The 19,821-nt window shown below is 43.2% G+C and overlaps 1 protein-coding gene across 1 annotated transcript in view; it reads left to right on the forward strand.

The window, feature by feature from the left end:
* Positions 1-14,772, forward strand: part of LOC311224699 (voltage-dependent L-type calcium channel subunit beta-4-like) — a gene marked incomplete at both ends in the record, with an annotated part of 79,281 nt that extends 64,509 nt beyond the window's left edge. Inside the window, 3 exons of the mRNA XM_084309788.1 lie at positions 7,805-7,835; positions 8,434-8,619; positions 14,509-14,772. Of these exons, the coding sequence (XP_084165914.1) occupies positions 7,805-7,835; positions 8,434-8,619; positions 14,509-14,772 (481 nt within the window). The remainder of the gene's footprint in view (positions 1-7,804; positions 7,836-8,433; positions 8,620-14,508) is intronic.
* Between the last annotated feature and the right edge of the window lie 5,049 nt (positions 14,773-19,821).

Here is a 19,821-nt window from a genome sequence, read left to right on the forward strand (position 1 = left end):
GTTGACTGGTTTGCACACCCCTATGACAGAGCATACATGGTACATCCCACCTGGCTGTGAACTGCGCGAGGCCAGCTGACTCAGTCAGCTGCCTCGCGCAGTTCACAGCCAGGTAAATCACACAGTGCTCATCGAGGCGCCACGTTTCTTTTTAATTGTGACGATTTGACATGGAGGACAATCACAATGGACATCAGAAAGTTATTCGCCATGGGCAGAGATAAAGCGTTGCAGAGGAAAAATGAGAGAGGTAAGAGTTGTAAGACGGTCAAGACCCGCATGAATTTGAAGAATCTCCCATCCCTTAACCGCAACGTTACCGGAGGAATTAGCTGCTAGATAACGATAGCTACTGACCATGTAACGTGCTTACCAGATATAGGCTAGCCTAGCTAGGACCTGTATACAGTAATAGCCTATCTATCTGCCTATGCCAGTCATTTTTGTATTCTGCAGCTGTATAATATATATTCTTTTGACTTCCGGTCAGCTATAGAATGGAGTAAGTCGCATGTGACACAGCTGCTCACCCGTTATTTTTTTTTCCGTTTTAAAAACATATTTATAGACCACCAATGCGTTTAAAACTTGACGCATATATCAACTGAGATTATCAACTAACTATATTGACTGAAAGATTCGAGATGCCAACAACAAGGAAAGATCATAAAACGCTTCCAAAACCAAGCGCAGAAGACCCCCCTATGGCCGCGGGACACGTTCGCAAAATCGCAGAGGATATTGACGGGATGTCCACCCCAAGTTCAACCCCTATAATCACCTCCTCAGACTCGGAATATATCATCCGGGAAATGAAAAATGAAATGAAAAAAATGGAGAAGTCAATAACCGAAACAATAACCGAAAAAGTAGATGCTATCAAAGAATCTATCGAAGGCAAAATAGAAGCGCTAAGGGTGGATGCCGAGGCACATATTAAGCGCACCGTGGCACTGGAAATTGGCTTGGAAGCACACCAACAAAATTTCGATCGCATCTACAATGAAGTAGAGGTTAACAAAGTTAACCTAACTGCTGAGATGAAGGGGAACTACAATGAAATCAAGACGGAGCTCAGCGAAATAACGTTGGAGCTCACGCGAATCAATAAAGAACAGAAAGCCAAAATATTCAAGATGGAATATCAAAAACGCAAGCTGAATATTCGTATTGTCGGTCTGGACGAATCAGTGAGATGTGAAAACCCTGAAGAGTTTGCCACAGAATTACAGAAAATCTTGGGAACAGGAATCCTTCCTAAAATACCGGAGGTGGATCAGTGCTTCAGATTGGGACCCCGCTCCATTGGCAATAACGCTAAGCCCAGAGTGATATTAGTTATACTGCGCCAAGTCAGAATAAAATAAATGATTATGCGTGAAACTCGCAGGATGAAAGGCAATCTGAAATACATGGAGGTACCAATACACTGCTTTGAAGATTATTGTCGTGAGGTAGTGGAACTGCGTGCCAAGTTCAAGACGGTGATGTCTCAACTATACCTGGGGAAATACAGACCCCTACTAATATACCCTGCAATACTTCGCATCGTCGACAAACAAGGAGCAAAGGTTCTCCTCAACTCGCCTGAAGATGCAGCCAAATTCCTGTCTGAACAACACGCAGAATAGTGTATAAATGGCCTTTTAAATCTCAGTTATGCAAGGTCACCATATAGTACAACCTTTAATAACCGAGGATTTGGGACAGAGAGACCTACGTGCTCAGAGTTTTTGAATGCTTTCCCCGACGTGTTTATATTATTGCGGACATATTGGATTTAAGATTGGAACACTCCAGAACATACTGGAACATTCAGACAATGTAAAAATGACATATTGGAATAATCTAGAACATCGAAGCATTCTTTGATATATGGAGCATTCTGGAATATCAGCAATACGTGGTCATTCACTCTACCAGAAGCCCCTCGGGGGAATAATCAACAGCTATCTAGATGCAGAACCACAGAGCCATCATAGCCGGCCGGCTGAAAGATCACTCTACACAACGATCATCGCCCACCCCGGTCAGGGGAAATGCTGCATATACGTATTTAAAAACTGTTTTTTATTAATGGGAAATAATTTCACTACTTCTCCAATTTATACTTTAGATGTTTAAGCATAGCAATGCTCTTTTAAGATCTAAGTTAATGTTCTCTTCCTTTTACTTGTTTTTTTTTTCTTTTTCATCCGCTCTCTCTGATTTATTGAGGCTCTCTCTTCAGTTCAATACCTTCATATTAATCATGGGTTACTATAAATTACACAAGTTCATATAAAATGTAAGTGATTAGGGCATGACAATTGAAGCTTATTTTTGGTCTTTATTTTTAGTTTATCTCATTTAAATTTTTATTTATTTATTTTTTACGGGTAAGTGGCCAAGCCACAGTCGACATTCTACTTATGGTAGAATTTAGAGTGTTAGATCCTATGGTATACATAGGAATGTTAAGGATAATTGGATCATTCTGGGATATCCGGTGGTGCAAGGGAGGGAGTCATACGCAAAGGTTGTGTTCATGGAACACAATCCTGTACGACTCTCGGTGGGAGGGAAGGGTAGGGGATTTTTATTTGTATATATGTATGTTTTTAAGCTCGGCTCTCAACGGGACCTCACTAGTGGGATGTATATCTATTATTGCCTCGCACTCTAGAAGCATTACCAAAAATTACAATGCAACATGTATAGACTATGGCTAGTTTGAATATAATGATATGGAACACCGGGGGAATAAATAACCAACTCAAACGCAAAAGCGTGCTCACACTGATGAAAAAAGAACATGTGGACATTGCTCTGCTAAGCGAAACACACATTCTAGGGAAAGACATAGGTAAATTAGCGGACAACATATACCATAATATCAGTCACTCCTCTATTGGTACGAGAACTCGGGGTGTAGCAATAGTCGTTAAACGTAAGTTGAATATTGTACTAAAGGGAGTATGGTCTGATGTAGAAGGTCGGATAACTATAGCTAAGATTGAACATAAGAACAGGAAAATAGCGTTGATACTTGATAGCGGTATACGCCCCAAATTTGTACGAAGAAGATTTCTTCACTACACTAACCAATGCAATGTTAGACATTCCCGATTACTCATTTATAATAGGAGCGGATTTTAATGCCATCTGGAACCCAAGGATGGACAAATCTTACCTCGCCTTTTCCAGCGAACAAAAGAATTCATCGAAGGCATTAAAGGATTGGTCAAAGATTACAGGTGTAAAGGACTTATGGCGGTTACTTAATCCCACGACCCGAAAGTACTCTTGTCGATCTGCGAGACATAAGACACTATCCAGAATAGATTATGTCTTTGCATCACAGAGACTATTTGATAATTATGAAGTGGAAATGATACCCAACGCACTATCAGATCACTGTTATTTACTCCTTAAAGGTACATTTGGTATACTATCCTCCCGAGCCCCAAGATGGCGATTTAACTCGTTGCTGCTTAACAACAAGGAATTCATTACACAACTCAAAGAAGCTCTTATAGTATTCCAACGGGAGAATGCAAACTCGGTGCAAGACCCCAGAATAATATGGATGTCGGTAAAGGGAATGATCAAAGACTTCACGGATAGCTTTTCCTCCAAAATGCGCAAGAATCAAAGCACAAAACTGGATGAGCTGGAAACGCTTTACTCAACGTTATTTAATTCTCTGAAATACAACAACTCAACTTGACTAGAAAATCAAGTTAACGTACTAAAACTAGAGATCAATGCCATATACAGACAACAATCGAAAATACAAATACGCAGCACAAGACAACAGCAGTACTCCCATGGTTCCAAACCCAGCCACCTATTAGCCACGCGATTAAGAATTAATGCAACATTTGCAGATATAACTACCATTAGAGCACAACAAGTACTTGTAACAGATCCTGTAAAAATAAACGATACATTCAAAGTATTCTACTCCGACATATATAAATCAGAAATGACCTTTGATCAAAACAAAATGGACACATTTCTTAATCAAATTATTCTCCCTAAACTTTCAGAGGATGACGCTAAACAGTTAGAAATACCGATCACACTAGAGGAACTCAAGAAGGCCATAACCGCAATGAAAAGTGGTAAGGCTCCAGGAAGAGACGGTTTCCCATCAGAAATGTACCTTTCTTGTTGGGACATAATTGGCCCCTTATTACTAAATATGATCTTATACTCAGTCAAGGAGGGGAACTTCCATAAAATTGACAATATTGCACTCATAACAGTCCTCCTTAAAAAAGACAAAGACCCCAACGAGTGCGGTAGTTATAGACCTTTAAGCCTCCTCGGAACAGATATCAAACTGTACTCTAAGGTATTAGCCATCAGATTACAAAAGCATATGACGTCTTTAGTTCACCCGGACCAAACTGGCTTCATAGGAGGCCGCCTGATCACTGAGAACATAAGACGTATACTGCACGTACTTGATGCCGACAAGGAGGACACCATACCTAAGGCGATGCTGTCCCTGGATGCTATGAAGGCCTTTGACAGGCTGGAATGGTCGTATCTGTGGGCAGTGCTAGAAAGGATGGGGTTAGGAAAAGGATTCATCGATATGATTAAAGTATTATACAAAGACCCATCGGCCATGATTACAACAGGCACAATCATCTCTGAAATATTTCCGGTATCACGCTCTGCCAGACAGGGTTGTCCTCTTAGTCCCGGACTGTTCAATCTATCATTAGAGCCTTTAGCACAATATATAAGACAATCCCAATCCATAGAACCTATCGTAATCAAGGGCACACAACAAAAAATTTGTTTATATGCGGACGATGTAATATTGTTCATGAAAAACCCCAACACCACATTGCCTCATCTGCTCAAGTTGATTGAGGACTTTGGTGATTTATCGGGATTTAAGATAAATTGGCCGAAGTCGGCTTTCCTTCCACTTAACACCCCTGCAAAAAAAGATACAACCCTCCCAGGACAGATACCGATGGTAAAACATTTCAGATGCTTGGGAGTGGAAATATTCCCTACCATAAGACAAACGGTGAAGCACAACTACACAAAAATCCAAAACAAAATCAAAGACGACCTTGATAGATGGGCAAAACTTAAAAACACAGTACAAGCACGGATATCAATAGTTAAGATGGATGTACTACCTAAAATCAACTTATTCTGTTCAATGCTACCGTTACCCCCTCCAGAGGGTTACTGGAAAAGATTACACTCCTCCACATACAAATTTATTTGGAATAACAAACCACCACGTATAAAAAGATCCACCGCACAGAGAAATAAAGCAGATGGTGGCATGGCATTTCCAGATTTTTTCCTATATTTTAAGGCGTACTCATTAAGTCCATTGACAACATGGTTTGACTCCCAAGCATTAGCATCTTGGAGAAAAATAGAAGAAAACATAGTAGCCCCACATAGACTGAAGGACATAGCATACACTAAACTACCAATCAAGCACTGTGAACGAAAATTTGGCCCCATAATTACTCATGCGATCCGGATATGGCGTGAATCACAAAAAAAAAATCCTAACCCACAAGAATGGCACAATCATACTCCCTTATTCAATAACAATGCTCTCTTAATTGGGAAACGACCTATAAGATTCCCTATATGGGAAGAGCAAGGCATACACTCATTAGGGGATGTTTTTAACAAACAGGGTTTTTGTAGTGATAAAGAAATACGCAAAAAATTTAATCTCACCAAGTCCACATGGCTTTTTCACAAACAGTTAGAGCTATGTTTGAAGTCTCACAGTGTTCCATTAGACAGACCAATTGAACACCACAGATACCACAAATTCTTCTACTCAAGAGAGACATCGAGAGGTTTTGTTTCAGAATTTTATCATCAATTACTAACGTCCTCGTATGAAACCCTCCAACTTGACTCTGTCTGGAGGAGGGATATACCAGACCTGGAAAATGACTTTGATTGGCAAGGAGCCTGGGCAAATGTCCGACTTACATCAAGGAACCCGGATCATCAACAAATCAATCTTAACTATATTCACAGGACATACTTGACTCCTATAAGACTGTGCCGAATGGGGCTCAAACAAGATTCCAAATGCACCCAATGTACAAATGGGGACGAAGGGACATTTATGCACATGTATTGGGACTGCTCACCAGTTAAGGCATTCTGGAAAGATGTGACCCAACAAATATCAAAACTCGTATCTTGGAATATACCTGTACACCCCTCGGTATTGCTGTTGAATGATGTTTTTGAGTTTGCAGTGAATCCACAGCTAAAGAGATTGGTTTTATCGGGTATCACAGTAGCCAAAAAGCTGATCGCATCACGCTGGTTTCAACCGGAAAAAATGTGCCGTAAAGTTTGGTTTCTTACATATCTCGATGTAATTTACCATGAAATATCTACAGCAAGAATTCTGGGTCTATCCAAAATGTTAATGTGGTTAGAAGTGGTGGAGAGAATAAAAGCTAGCTTATAATGGTAGTGTCTGGTTAGGTGCGAGGGATAGTGGAGGTACTTCTCAAGGTGGGGTCCGGGAGGGGGGGGTTCGAGCTGAGCATATGTGTGTAGGTTTTTTTTTTTTAGATAACAGGTATTATGGGTATATCTTATATAAAACAACTAACTAAAAGGTGATCTCATTGGATGTGCCCTGACAATTAATGCTTGTATATCTTATCGTGTGTTGTCATGTTTGTTTATATGTTTGTTTAAAAAATAATAAAAAAATAAAATACAAAATATATATTATTTTTTTATTATATATTTTTTTATCATTCCATTTGGGCTGTGGGGGGTGTTTAATGTCTGAAGGAGTCGACTGAAGGCTCCTTGTCCTCTGCGAAAGCATGCAATTGGTCCACTGATGGATACATCTTGATATTTGTCTAGTCTAGTGTGTTCATTAGATGGGTGAAATCCTCTTTCAGTGCCTCTGCCTGTTTTCGTAGGCAGTTAGCCCCTGGTATGTGTGCCATTAGCGTTAGCCACGCTTCTAGGCCTCTTTTCTTTTGGAAAGAATGATAAATTTTTTTTTTAATTATATTTGTTTTATTTATTTATTTTTTGACTAATTGGTTGGCAGTCGACTACGGCTCCTTTCGACCGATTAGTCGACTAATAGGGGTCAGCCCTACTACTATGATACCCATTAAAACAGTCATTCGAATAATAGAACTGCCTACTTTACTGGAACGATTAATTTCAAACGTATACAGTGCGTATGTGTGTTTTTGTGTGTGCGCTCGCGCGTTGAGGCTCGCTAAGCCTTTCTCCATGCATTATTTTTACCTCCGCCTGAGTAACGCCCTCGTTGATGATGGAGACGGTGGAATGTTGGTTCTGCTTAAGTGGGTGTAAACGCGGGGCTGGTTCGCCAGAGAGCACCAAGGTTCAGAGGGTTCAGAACGGAGCTGGAGCTTGAACACGAGGCCGGCCGGTGTAAAAGGGCTATAAGTGTGTCTGACTCTTAACCCCCAAAACCTGCACGGACTACAACGTATTGTTAGGGCAGGGGTTGGCGGAGCCCAATAGCAGAACACAGGAGGAGAGAGAATGGAGCGTTTTAGGTTGCTTTTAATGTTCACCCCCAAGCAGACAGGTATACAGGTACAGGAATGTGGAAGTAGACAACGAGCAGGTGCACTCCTTGTGCTGCGCAGGAGCGTCCAGGCGGGTGGTGTCTTCGGGAGCAGTGGTCCTAGGTAGTTAGGTTAACACTGAGATGAGGGTAGAGCAGGATCCGTGGGCTGAAGTAGGAGTTCGTTGACGAGGGAATCCCTCACAGCCGCGTTAATTGATGTCCCTCTGGTAGCGTGGGAATCCTGGGGTCGGATGCTGCCCATGTAAGGGTGTGGAAGGATGAGGGGTGAGGAAGGCTTCCGCTGTGATGGTGTGGAAGGAGGAGGGGTGAGGAAGGCTTCCGCCGTGATGGTGTGGAAGGAGGAGGGGTGAGGAAGGCTCTCGCCGTGATTATGACACGTATGACGTATATCATGCCAGTTAGGGTACCTTGTGTATACTGTTTACTTTTACTCTTACTCATAGTATATTTTCAGTTAAAAAAAAAAATGTATTGCCTATATTTATTGAGAGTAACGTATAATATATGTTAATACACATATGATATACAGACCCTCATCTGCATCTTTATTTACACTGTTTATTTTTCTAAAAAATTTTATATCCAGATTGATGTCTTTCTACTATTACCCTGCCCATACCTGTACCTCCCCTCCCCCCTCCCCCATGCTTTCCCCAAGGGGATCAATAAAGGAATATTTCATCTTATCTTATCTTATCTTTTCTCTCTCTCTCTCTCTCTCTCTCTCTCTCTCTCTCTCTCTCTCTCTCTCTCTCTCTCTCTCTCTCTCTCTCTCTCTCTCTCTCTCTCTCTCTCTGTATCTCTCTCTCTCTCCCCCCCGCTCCCTCTGCTCCTAACAGGAGATGTTTGACATCATTCTGGACGAGAACCAGCTGGAGGATGCCTGCGAGCACCTGGCTGAGTACTTGGAAGCCTACTGGAAGGCCACCCACACCTCCCTGGCCACGCCCCTCAACCCCCTGCTGGGACGCAACCTGGGCCCCACTGCCCTTTCTCCCTACCCCACCACCATCTCTGGACTGCAGGTAACAGCTAAATATCACCTGCAGCCCCTTAAGGCGCTTACATGGTCCATGTGGTTACTTTTTCTGGTTTTCTGGTTTCATTCATATCACACAAATAGATCTCAGTTTGTCAGCGTCAGTGGCTCATCCTCCCCCCCCGGCCCCAGTCAACCACGGTGTCCCCCAAGGCTCCGTGCTGGGTCCCCTACTATTCACCATTTACATGCTCCCCCTCGGTCAGATTATACGTCACTACGGACTCAACTTTCACTGCTATGCTGATGATACTCAGCTCTATATCAGCACCTCACCATCCTCCCAGCTCCCCCCACAGTCCGTAGTCAACTGCCTCCATGCCATAAAAACCTGGATGTCAACCAAATTACTGAAACTGAACTGCGAAAAGACAGAGCTCATGGTTGTGGCCCCCAAGGCACTGCTCGGGAAGGTTGGAGATCTCCTCCTCCACGTTGACGGCTGTTCCATCTCCCCGTCTCTCGGAGTCCGTAACCTGGGCGTCACCCTTGACTCCACACTTTCATTTCACTCCCACATCAAATACGTCACCAAGTCTGCCTTCTACTACCTCAAAAACATCATTCTGTGGCTGAGACCCTGATCCACTCATTCATCACCTCCCGGTTGGACTACTGTAACGGAGTCCTGTTCGGGGTACCCAGCAAAGCCCTGGACAGGCTCCAGTATGTTCAGAACTCAGCTGCCAGGGTTCTCACTCACACCAAGCCCATCACCCCCACCATCATCCACCTCCACTGGCTCCCAGTCAAGTTCTGCATCACTTTCAAACTCCTGCTCCTCACCTACAAGTCCCTCCATGCCCTTGCCCCCCGATACCTGTCTGATCTCCTCCACCAGCACAATCCATCCTGGAACCTACGATCCTCTGATCTAGGTCTCCTCTCCATCCCTCGCACCAGGTTACGGACTTTCGGGGACAGAGCCTTCAGCGTGGCGTCCCCTACCCTCTGGAACTCTCCCCCCTGAAATCTGCAACGCCCCAACCCTGGACACCTTCAAAACTGCTCTTAAAACACACCTCTTCACCAAGGCTTTCAGTTAGTTTAGATAAGATTAGGTCCATTATCCATTATCCCTTACCTGCCCCCATCCCCTTTTTCCCCCCTACTTCCCTTGCCCTATTTTTTTTCCTGATTGTGAAGCGACCTTGGGTTCTATGAAAGGCGCTATAGAAATTTGATCTATTATTATTATTATTATTATTATTATTATTATTATTATTATTATTATTATTATTATTATTATTATTATTATTATTATTATTATTATTATTATTATTATTATTATTATTTATTATTATTATTATTATTATTATTATTATTATTATTATTTTTTTATTATTTTTTTCATTACATTTCAAACCCTTATTTAAACTTGAAAGGCAACTGAGGTTTCCCTCATTTACAGTCTGTGTGTACATACAGAAATAAGCAATAAAAAAAGCATATAGAATCGCACAGCATATAAAATCATAACAATAAGACAACAAGGCAAGGCAAAAAGCAAGGATAACAAATTAACTAAAACACATACAACTTGATTGACAAAGATTGGAGATCAAGGTTTTAAACTCTGCAACAGAGGGTATAATCTCAAGCTTACACTTAAAGTGCCTAGAGTTTGTACTGAACTTGGTAGATCTGTCTTTGGCTTCTGTGGTCCTGAATCATGGAATACCCTACAGGGGACATTGAAATGAGTTGCACTAGTGACCATGGGTCGATTTAGAGCACTGGTGACCAAGCAGGTCGCCACACACTGTAATTGTTCTTAACTTGTTGCAGTGGAGGAGCTAAACAAAAAACATATACTATAAAAGCAACATCCAAAGAGGTATGATAGCACTCACCAACTATGAGACAAGGACAGTGCCTCAGTTTCACCAATTTATTGGCCGTTTGATTGGCCATCAAACAAAACATGCTAACGTTTCGGCCTAGTCAGCCTTCATCAGAGAATCGACTACATTCAAGCTCTGATGACGGCTGACTAGGCCCAAACGTATTATGTGCAAAATAAATGCATGTTTTTTTGGTGAAGTGCCTCTTTAACCTTTAACATCAAGAGTCTGATGGCAAGCTGTCTAAAAGCTGCCCAGAGAAAGTGTTGACATTTGATTTTGACTGGTTCGGCATGCAAGACAAACAAAACAAAAAAAACTCTCTTGTGGAAAAGAAAATGGCGCCAACTCTGTCCAAAACTATTTGTGTGTTGTTTGTGATGTCACTAGGCTTGCCACGGTAGTTCAGGCATCCACCGATTCCATTACTTGCCCACTGCCCCCACCGGTGTATGCTTTAAATTATATATATATATTCTTTTTAATAAAACCCATTTATTTCATTCTTGCATATCAGTGCCCATGTTCATCAAAATAAATAAAACTCTCATTTGTAAAATAATAAGGGGTGAATTCACAAAGAATGGATTGCGCACGCTAATAGCACCCTTAACTGCGTGTAATTTGCGCCAGCTATTTGCTCCATCTTAAGAAGCTATTCGCTAAAGATATTGCGAGATTGATATACTAGCGCAAACACGCCCATTATGGTTTGCAATTTGCTCCTGAGTGAAGTTTGCTCCGGATTTCTCCAGTTGGCTCGCGGAGCATCTGAGTGCAATTTGCTCCTGATATGGTAAAATAGTATAAATACTGCCCATGCAACCGTATGCATGACCTAGGACAATGGCAGACAGAAAACAGAAGCTTAAATTATCTGATCGCGAATTGGAAGTCCTGACGAATCAATACTGTAGCTCGTCTAGTCCTTAGGCCAAACACTTTTTTGGTACCAATTGGGTGGGCAAATTCTAGATGTGATCTTTATTCCTATACATCCCTAGGCTGTGTTTTGATAATGATAGACATTTGTGTACAGTTTTGTAGCTTGTTAGTGGTTATAAAAAATATAAAGTTTAAATATAAATAAGTCTCCTGCTATATTTTTCTCCCCTAGGGGGTACTGGAGATATGGCAGGAATTTAATTTGCGAAAACTTTATTTCTTTTTTTATAACCATTAATAAGCTAATAATCTAGGGATGTATAGGAATAAAACATGTTTTTTTTAAATCACATCTACAATTTGCCCACCCAGATGGTACCAAATCGTCCAATTTGGTTTGTCATGTCATCCTAAAAGAAATTAGTTTGAGCAGACCTGTCCATGGTGCTGCATCTTTCGGCCGAAGTTAGGCACTGAAAATGATTTCAGATTTAGGAATAGAGTAAGAGTAAGAAATTAAGTTGTATTTAATGTTTAGTTAAGATAATAGAACCCGCATTCTCATATACTCCAGAATACACTTTTCATTGACCGTATTTCCAGCGTCTACTCCTCATGGACCTGACGAAACGTTATAAATGTTTATTCTGGAGCATATGAGTGTGCAGGTTCTATTATCTTTATTGTGATTATTACCTAACCCAACAGATCACCGGATACGCTGGCAATGACACCCCTTATAAATGTGCTTAGTTACCACCAACTCTCTGAAGACGAAAATAACGTCACTTTAAGCTCTTAGCCCTAGCCATGTTTTCAGAAAATGTGTCTAAAAGTGCATATCCAAGTAAATGGAAGGTTGCTCCACTTCTACAAGGTCCATTTTCATGTTATTGGTATCTAGGGACATCTCTGGACCTCAGGGGATGTTTTGTGTCTGTTACTATGCTTGAGTAAATTGTAATGAACCAAAGGAGAATATCATTTTTATTAAAAACAAATGACGGTGAATAACTTCAATTGAGCGTCATTTTGTAAAATGTCCAGTGTCACTGGTAACACTGGTGTTGTCATGAGTTTATTAATCATGGGACATTTCACATCACCATGGCAACCTAGATGTCACTAGTTTTCTCCAGTAACAGCAGAGTAAGTGTTTAAACGCTGAGCTAAAAAATTCCTACTGGTGAGAACTCGCTGCGACATTACAGGAAAGAGAGGCCAAGATCTCCGCCTTAGACATTCGTCTTTCCATACGCTGCCCCCAGAAGCTCTTAACGCGCAATACACAATTTCCAGCGAGAGATTCTGAGTTTCTCAGATTACTATATATTGTAGTCCCCCCTCCTCCCCCCACCCACCTCCTCCCAATGTAGTCTCCTCCCCCCCGTATGTATATATTTACTGTTAGGATCTGTTTAACAGTACTGTACATTTGCATATCTTGTATGTCACAAATGTAACAGTACTGTATATCTGTATGTCATGTATGTCTTAAATGTCATGACTAGATTAGTTTAGATGATTAGATTAGATTCTTATATCTGTATATCTGTATGTCGTGTATGTCATAAATGTCATTATGAATTGAAAATGGGGGACCCTGATGTAAACAAGACAAAAGTATTTCTCTGGTCTGCATCCCCTTAACAATTGTGTGTATTGAGCTGTACTGTACTGTACCCATTCTGCAATCTGTTAATTAAAATGTTCAATCAATCAATCAAGTAGCCAACTCACAGGGCAGCTGGGAATCAGACCCAGGTTGCCCAGACCACAGGCGAAAGCGATAACCAGTCAACTAAAGGGTCTGAGCCATTAGCCAAGGATTAGCGAGTCTAGGCATCCGTGGTCAGTACAATATCAGCCATCATATTAAAAAGTATTCAATTCATAATTCTCAATTTAAGGCCTTAACTCATTCTCTGCCACGCTGGCCGTGCATCTTGCGGTCAGTAGGCCAGCTTTTCGTGACTGTTTTCGCGATAATTCATGATCTTTGCGGAGCTATTTGTATATTCTATATTATAGCTATGGGGGAAATGGTATGGCTAATTTGACAGACACTATTTGCAGTACAGCATGTAAAAAGGTCTTACCCAGAAAATGCGATTGTAATAAAAAATACTTGTTTATGACCGGTACAGCAAGCCACTGCGATCGTTACATAAACATGTTCCACGTTCAGTAAAATAGACATAGGGGGTTCTTACCTTAGCCAGAAGGTACTCCAAAAATAATAATTCCAATGATCCCATCAGCGATCGCGATTACAAGTTTATATGTAATCACCACATGTTGTTTACTGGACACTAGGTTTTGAGGCGAGCGGGTCTGCTTTTGCGATTGCTTTGGGAGAGCTCCTCCCCCACAGAGCCAGTCTCGATGCATTCAATGACAATAATGCTGCCTTCCTATCAGAGTTCAAATGGTAGACGATACTGCCATCTGGTGATATTCGATCGACATTGCAGTTCAAACGTATGTGGCTGTGCCAAAGTGATTCAGATCGCTTCAGGCGAGTCTGTAGCACGGGGATCAAAGGAAAAAGATCAAACGATATAATAACGTATATATGCGTGATTGGTGTTCAACGCATGGTGAGCAAACGCGTATATATACGTGGTTGGCGGAGATTGGGTTAAAAGTTATTAAAAAATTACTTTATTTAATTTGCACAGGTATTAAAGTTATTGGGGGCCAGCCCAGCTGTCTGGGAGCTTGTCTGGAACACGTGAGAATTGAAATTGTCGCACAAGTGCAGCCGCCAGTTCTTGTTGAAACCTGCAGATACATTTACATTTACATTTACATTTAGTCATTTAGCTGACGCTTTTATCCAAAGCGACTTACAAGTTCTGTACGACAAGCCATCAGGAAGGGCACAACTCTATCAGCTGAGTAACAATGTTCATCAAAGTGTTGAGTGCTACAGTGTAGGTTAGTTTATTAGGACAAGTGCATGACAGTAAGGTTAGTTAGGGTTAGATTTTTTTTTCTTTTTTTCTTTTTTTAATTCAGATAATGGTTGAAGAAGTGCGTCTTTAGTCGACGGCGAAAGATTGGACCCTGATATATATTTCTATATATACATGCTTTGATGCGGTGATCCTAACCTGTGACGTCGGTGTGTTCCCGGTGATCAGCAGAGCCAAAGAATGAGACAGAGCAACCACACGGCGGACCACTCCACCCCGAACGAGCGGCGCAACCTGATGACGTCCGACGAGAACTACCACAACGAGCGCGCGCACAAGGGACGCAACCGCATGTCGTCGGGCTCGCAGCATAGCCGCGAGCAGCAGGACCCCTACCAGGACTACCAGGACCCCTATCAGGACGCCTACAAGCCCCACCGCAACCGCAGCTCCCCGGGCAGCTACAGCCATGACTCCAGGCACCGGCTCTGAGCTCTCCCATCCTTCCATCACCTTGGGCCTGAGCTCAGCCAAACTACAAACTCCCACCCAAAAAACTACAAAAAAAAAACACTGAAGCAGAACCGAGATGGTACCAAATTGTGACAGTTTTTTTTCTCTCACTATGACCCCTCTCTCTCTCTCTCTCTCTCTCTCTCTCTCTCTCTCTCTCTCTCTCTCTCTCTCTCTCTCTCTCTCTCTCGCTCTCTCTCTCTCTCCATCTCTCTTTCTCTCTCCCCCTTTCTCTGTCTCTCTCTCTTTGGTTTTTCTCTCTAACCAAACCCCAATGAAACCCATTCTGTTTTGTTTATGTCAGCCTGCCAGGGCAACCCCCCCCCCCTCTCAATCAACAGTCTGATTAGTTAGCATGAAAACGCCTCTGTTAGCTAACGCTGAAATCATTCAATTATCTCTAACCCCTCTCTAACCTTTTTTTCCTTTTTTTTTTTTTTCTAACTGTCTGGGACCTTTTAGGTTTTCATGCGCTACTAACACAGTTCAGCTCAGGCGTGCGAGTGCAGCGCAGACAGAGCTGGTCTTAACCCTTTCACTGCCACACTACAGAAGGTTAGCCCTTTACCATCACACTACTAACGGTTACGGTTACCGTTGGTAGTGTGATGGTAAAGGGTTAACCTTCTGTGGTGTGGCAGTGAAAGGGTTAACGTGCTGTCGTGTGGCAGTGAAAAGGTTAACCTTATGTGTATCGTCGCAGTGAAAGGGGTTAACCGTTTCGGTAGTGCGGCAGTGAAAGGGTTAAGGGAGTGCGGTCGGGTGGCGCACATGTACAGGCCTTCCAATAATAGTGCCTGGGTCCAAACCCCCCGGGTCGGAAGGGAAGCCCCCTGTTCCCTCGGCGCTGAGACACAGACGAAGGCTGCTCGCGTTCCCACAACCCCTGTCGTCCCCCCGATCCCCCCAAGCCCTGTATAGGAATCCTCTCGACGGTTTAGTTGTTTGCATGCAGACAGAGTATCCACTTCCGACATCTGCTTTGTGGATGTTCGTTTTGTTTGTTTTTGTACCTCCTGTACAGGATGAGGTGTAGATAATATTGAGGCCCCCCCCCCCCCTTTTTTTTTCTAACGACATCAGCTGATTGTTGAAAGGCATGGTGGTGGTGGTGGGGGGGGGGGGGGGTTGTAGATGACTTTGTTTGGTTGCTGTTGGTTACCACTTTAAGGACGTAAACGTTTTCCCGTAGCATCGTTATTGATCCCCTTGGGGGCAGCATGAGGGAGGGGGAAGGGGGGGGGGGGGGGGGGGGTACAGGTATGGGCAGGGTAATAGTAGAAAGACATGAATATAGTCAATATAATTTGATCTGAATATAAAAATATTAGGAAAAACAGTGTAAACAAAGATGCAGAGGGTCTGTATGCCCTATCGGTTATATTATATGTTACAATACATATGGCAATAAAGAATTTGAATCTGAATAATATACTATGAGTAAGAGAGTAAAAGTAAACAGTATACACAAGGTGCAGTATACAGCAAGGTACCCTAACTGGCATGATATACGTCATACGTTGTAGTCCGTACAGGTTTTTTGGTGGTTAAGAGTCAGACACATTTGGGGGGCGTAGTAGAGACCTTCCATCGTAGTTAGCCGATCGCGACGGTGCGTGAGATCAGATCTCAGCGGCCATTTTTTTTTTTGCAAAGCGGTGGCGATCCTGCTTCTGTTCTAAACAGCCGGCACTCGGAGGGATAGAGGCGGTCACTCTCTGTCAGATACCGTAGTGAAACACGACAGCGAGGCGGTGGTACAACAGGACTCGGATGACGTCTTGATTTGAAGCTGTTCTTCCTCCCTTGCGCCGGATAAAGCGCGTAGAAGGATTAGGCCGATACGGGTGTCTCCTGTTCAGTGATTGTCTTGCATTTATAAGCATTAAGGTCAAAGCCTCGTAGAGGTAATAAAAAAAAGAAACTATAAACGCATAGATGTCGGTCACCAAACGGACAAACGGTATGCGGGACTGCTCTCGTCGGTCCGTCCTCTGTGTGGCGTCCGGTGTTTGCAGAGGTTTTAGACACTCTTGACTTTGAAACATTGGGATCCTTTTTTTGCATCGTGTTCATCCTCTGTGTAGCCAGCGTTTTATCCTGACTGCAGAGCATGCTCCCTTTTCAATATAAAAAAAACGAATACAAATAAAAAGAAGAAAGAAAGAAATCCCAGTGTAAACACGTTGACGTTTTTTTTAGGACGATGTTATCGGCGGGCGCACACAACATTGCTCCACAAAAAGATGGCCCCCGATTGCAAACTATAATTATATGCCCCCCCCCCCCCCCCCCGGGTCCGAACCCTGAGGTTTGTAACTAAATACATCGAAGATGAAGAAGAAGAAGAAAAAAGTACACAAGTATCAGTTTGTGTGCCATTCGGTTCGGGTGTTTCGATGGAACGCATGATTACATGGAGGGCGGAGAGTCCTCCCAGGCGGTAGATAACACTATGATTCATTCATTCATTTAGGATCATCAGTGTTTTTTGGGGGGTTTAAACGATGAAAAGTGGAATTGAGGATAACTCCTGAATATTGTCCTAACTGGGCTCCATTTAGCACTTCTTTGAGTTGTTGTTGTTGTTGTTGTTGTTGTTGTTGTTGGATGTATTTTTTCAGCGAGTCATCTGTGGTACTTCGGTCTGGCACCAAACCACCTCATCTATAAGGGATACGTTTCACCCTGCCACCTCCAGACGCATGCGTTTTTGGTCACGCTACAGACGGACAGTGGGTTTACCCTCATGGTGCTTTTGACGGGAGGAGTTTTTGGCGGGCGGGGCTTGTCTGTCCATACTGGGGGGGGGGGGGGGGGTGACTCTTATGAAAAGAGTGATATTCTGAGGATTCTGATATTAAGACATATCACAGAAGCGTGAATGTGCAACGCAATGCATCATGGGAGAGGTGAAGCGTTGAGGGTTACCGGATAAAGTACCCGTCGTCGTCGTGTTTAGATACATCGCTTCTCGTTAGACACAGCGCACGGTACTGACCGCTGCGACGCACCCGGTACTGACCGCTGTAGCACCCGGTACTGACCGCTGTAACACACCCGGTACTGACCGCTGTAGCACCCGGTACTGACCGCTGTAACACACCCGGTACTGACCGCTGTAACACACCCGGTACTGACCGCTGTAACACACCCGGTACTGACCGCTGTAACACACCCGGTACTGACCGCTGTAACGCACCCGGTACTGACCGCTGTAGCACCCGGTACTGACCGCTGTAACACACCCGGTACTGACCGCTGTAGCACCCGGTACTGACCGCTGTAACACACCCGGTACTGACCGCTGTAACACACCCGGTACTGACCGCTGTAACGCACCCGGTACTGACCGCTGTAGCACCCGGTACTGACCGCTGTAACACACCCGGTACTGACCGCTGTAACGCACCCGGTACTGACCGCTGTAACGCACCCGGTACTGACCGCTGTAACACACTCGGTACACATGGGTTCTACGTGGAACTCTCTACTCTATCGAAGGGGAAAGGAAACTCGAAGGTTAGACATTCATGTGAAGGTATGGAATTGAAATGATAGAAAAGTAGGATTCTAATAAAAAAAATGGATTTGCCTCCCTTTTAGTCTCGGAGGACAATGTCTGGAAACACCCATGATTTTTTTTTTTTTTTTTTATTATTGTTATTATTATTATTATTATTATTATTATTATTATAAATATATATTTTTTTAAACCTAAGCAGTCACACAACCAAACTGGTAATTGTAGTTTGCAGGGGGGGGGGGGGGGGGGGGGGGGGGTTATAAGGGTAAACTCGGTTATAAGTACTGAATGTTGGAAAGTGTGTCTCGTCTTATTGCACTGAGATAGTCGACGCAAAACAAAACTGGACGGGAGAGCCTTCCTGAACATTCTCAATTTTCACATAATCGTGGCAACTTTTGTCTCTTTTCTTTTGAAACCTCAGGAACTTCACTTGAACGCCAGCCATAAGTGAATTGCATTTCTTTTGTTTTGTTTTGTTTGTTTTTGTCATTTGAATTCTATATCTTCACACAAAACACATCCAGGATTCCCTTTTCTCTTCGATAGAATAGATGTCTTCGCTTAGGATCTCAAAGCAAAAAGAAATGCGGTCGAAGTGATCTTGCGGCAAACGTTCAGGTTTTTCTGAGCGACGTGTCGTTCTGGCGAGGGCACAGTAGCGGTGGTTCCTTTACCACAGTTTAGTCTCTTGTTCTAAACTCGTTTGTGGACTGAAAACAGAAGACGACACGAGACGACACGTGAGGCGCACAACGCTATTGTTTATGAGCAACGCTGGCCACCGTGTACCGTGCAAACGCAACATCGCTCGACTTGAACGGCGAGAGCCATTTACCGTCCATTTGAGAACAAGAACCAACCAAGGTGTTCAGCGAGGCTGCATAAGACAATCATGGGGGGATTTCACAACCAACACTTGTCCACCGCTCCCTGGGTAGGTTCATCCACCACTCCCTGGATAGGTGTGTGTGGGGTGGCGGGTGGGGTGCGGACAAGGTGGTGAGATGCATTTCCCACCCTACCCCCGGACACCATTTTTGGGTCAGCTCCTTTCACGAGTCAAAGGAACACCGCCCCCCCCACCACCACCATTTTCTACGAGGCACTACTCAACTGAATCCATGAATTGACTTTTCACTCCATGCTCGTCAAACAAACGTAGGCTATTGAATTTAAATTAAATAGACCCCCCCCCCCCCCCCCTCCACAAGCCCTCTCTCTGTGAATGCCCCCCCTCAGAGAGAAGGTAAGAGAGGAGCTGTTGCTCTTTGAATGGGATATCATTTCAACAGAAAAGAAAAGGTCACTCTCTCGTTGACCTCTACAAAACGTCTGTCCTGGCTCTCTTGCTTTCGTCTCACGAGATCTAAAAGTGGCCAAACTTTTTCTTTTTTTCTTTTTTTAACTAATTTCATTAGGTCCGGTTTTATTTCACAACATGGGGGTTAAATATTTGAGGTGACCACGGTGAACACTGAAATGGGTGGAATTTTCCTTTG

This window comes from Notolepis coatsorum, assembly GCF_963971535.1.
Source record: "Notolepis coatsorum genome assembly, chromosome: 1".
Taxonomy (NCBI): domain Eukaryota; kingdom Metazoa; phylum Chordata; class Actinopteri; order Aulopiformes; family Paralepididae; genus Notolepis; species Notolepis coatsorum.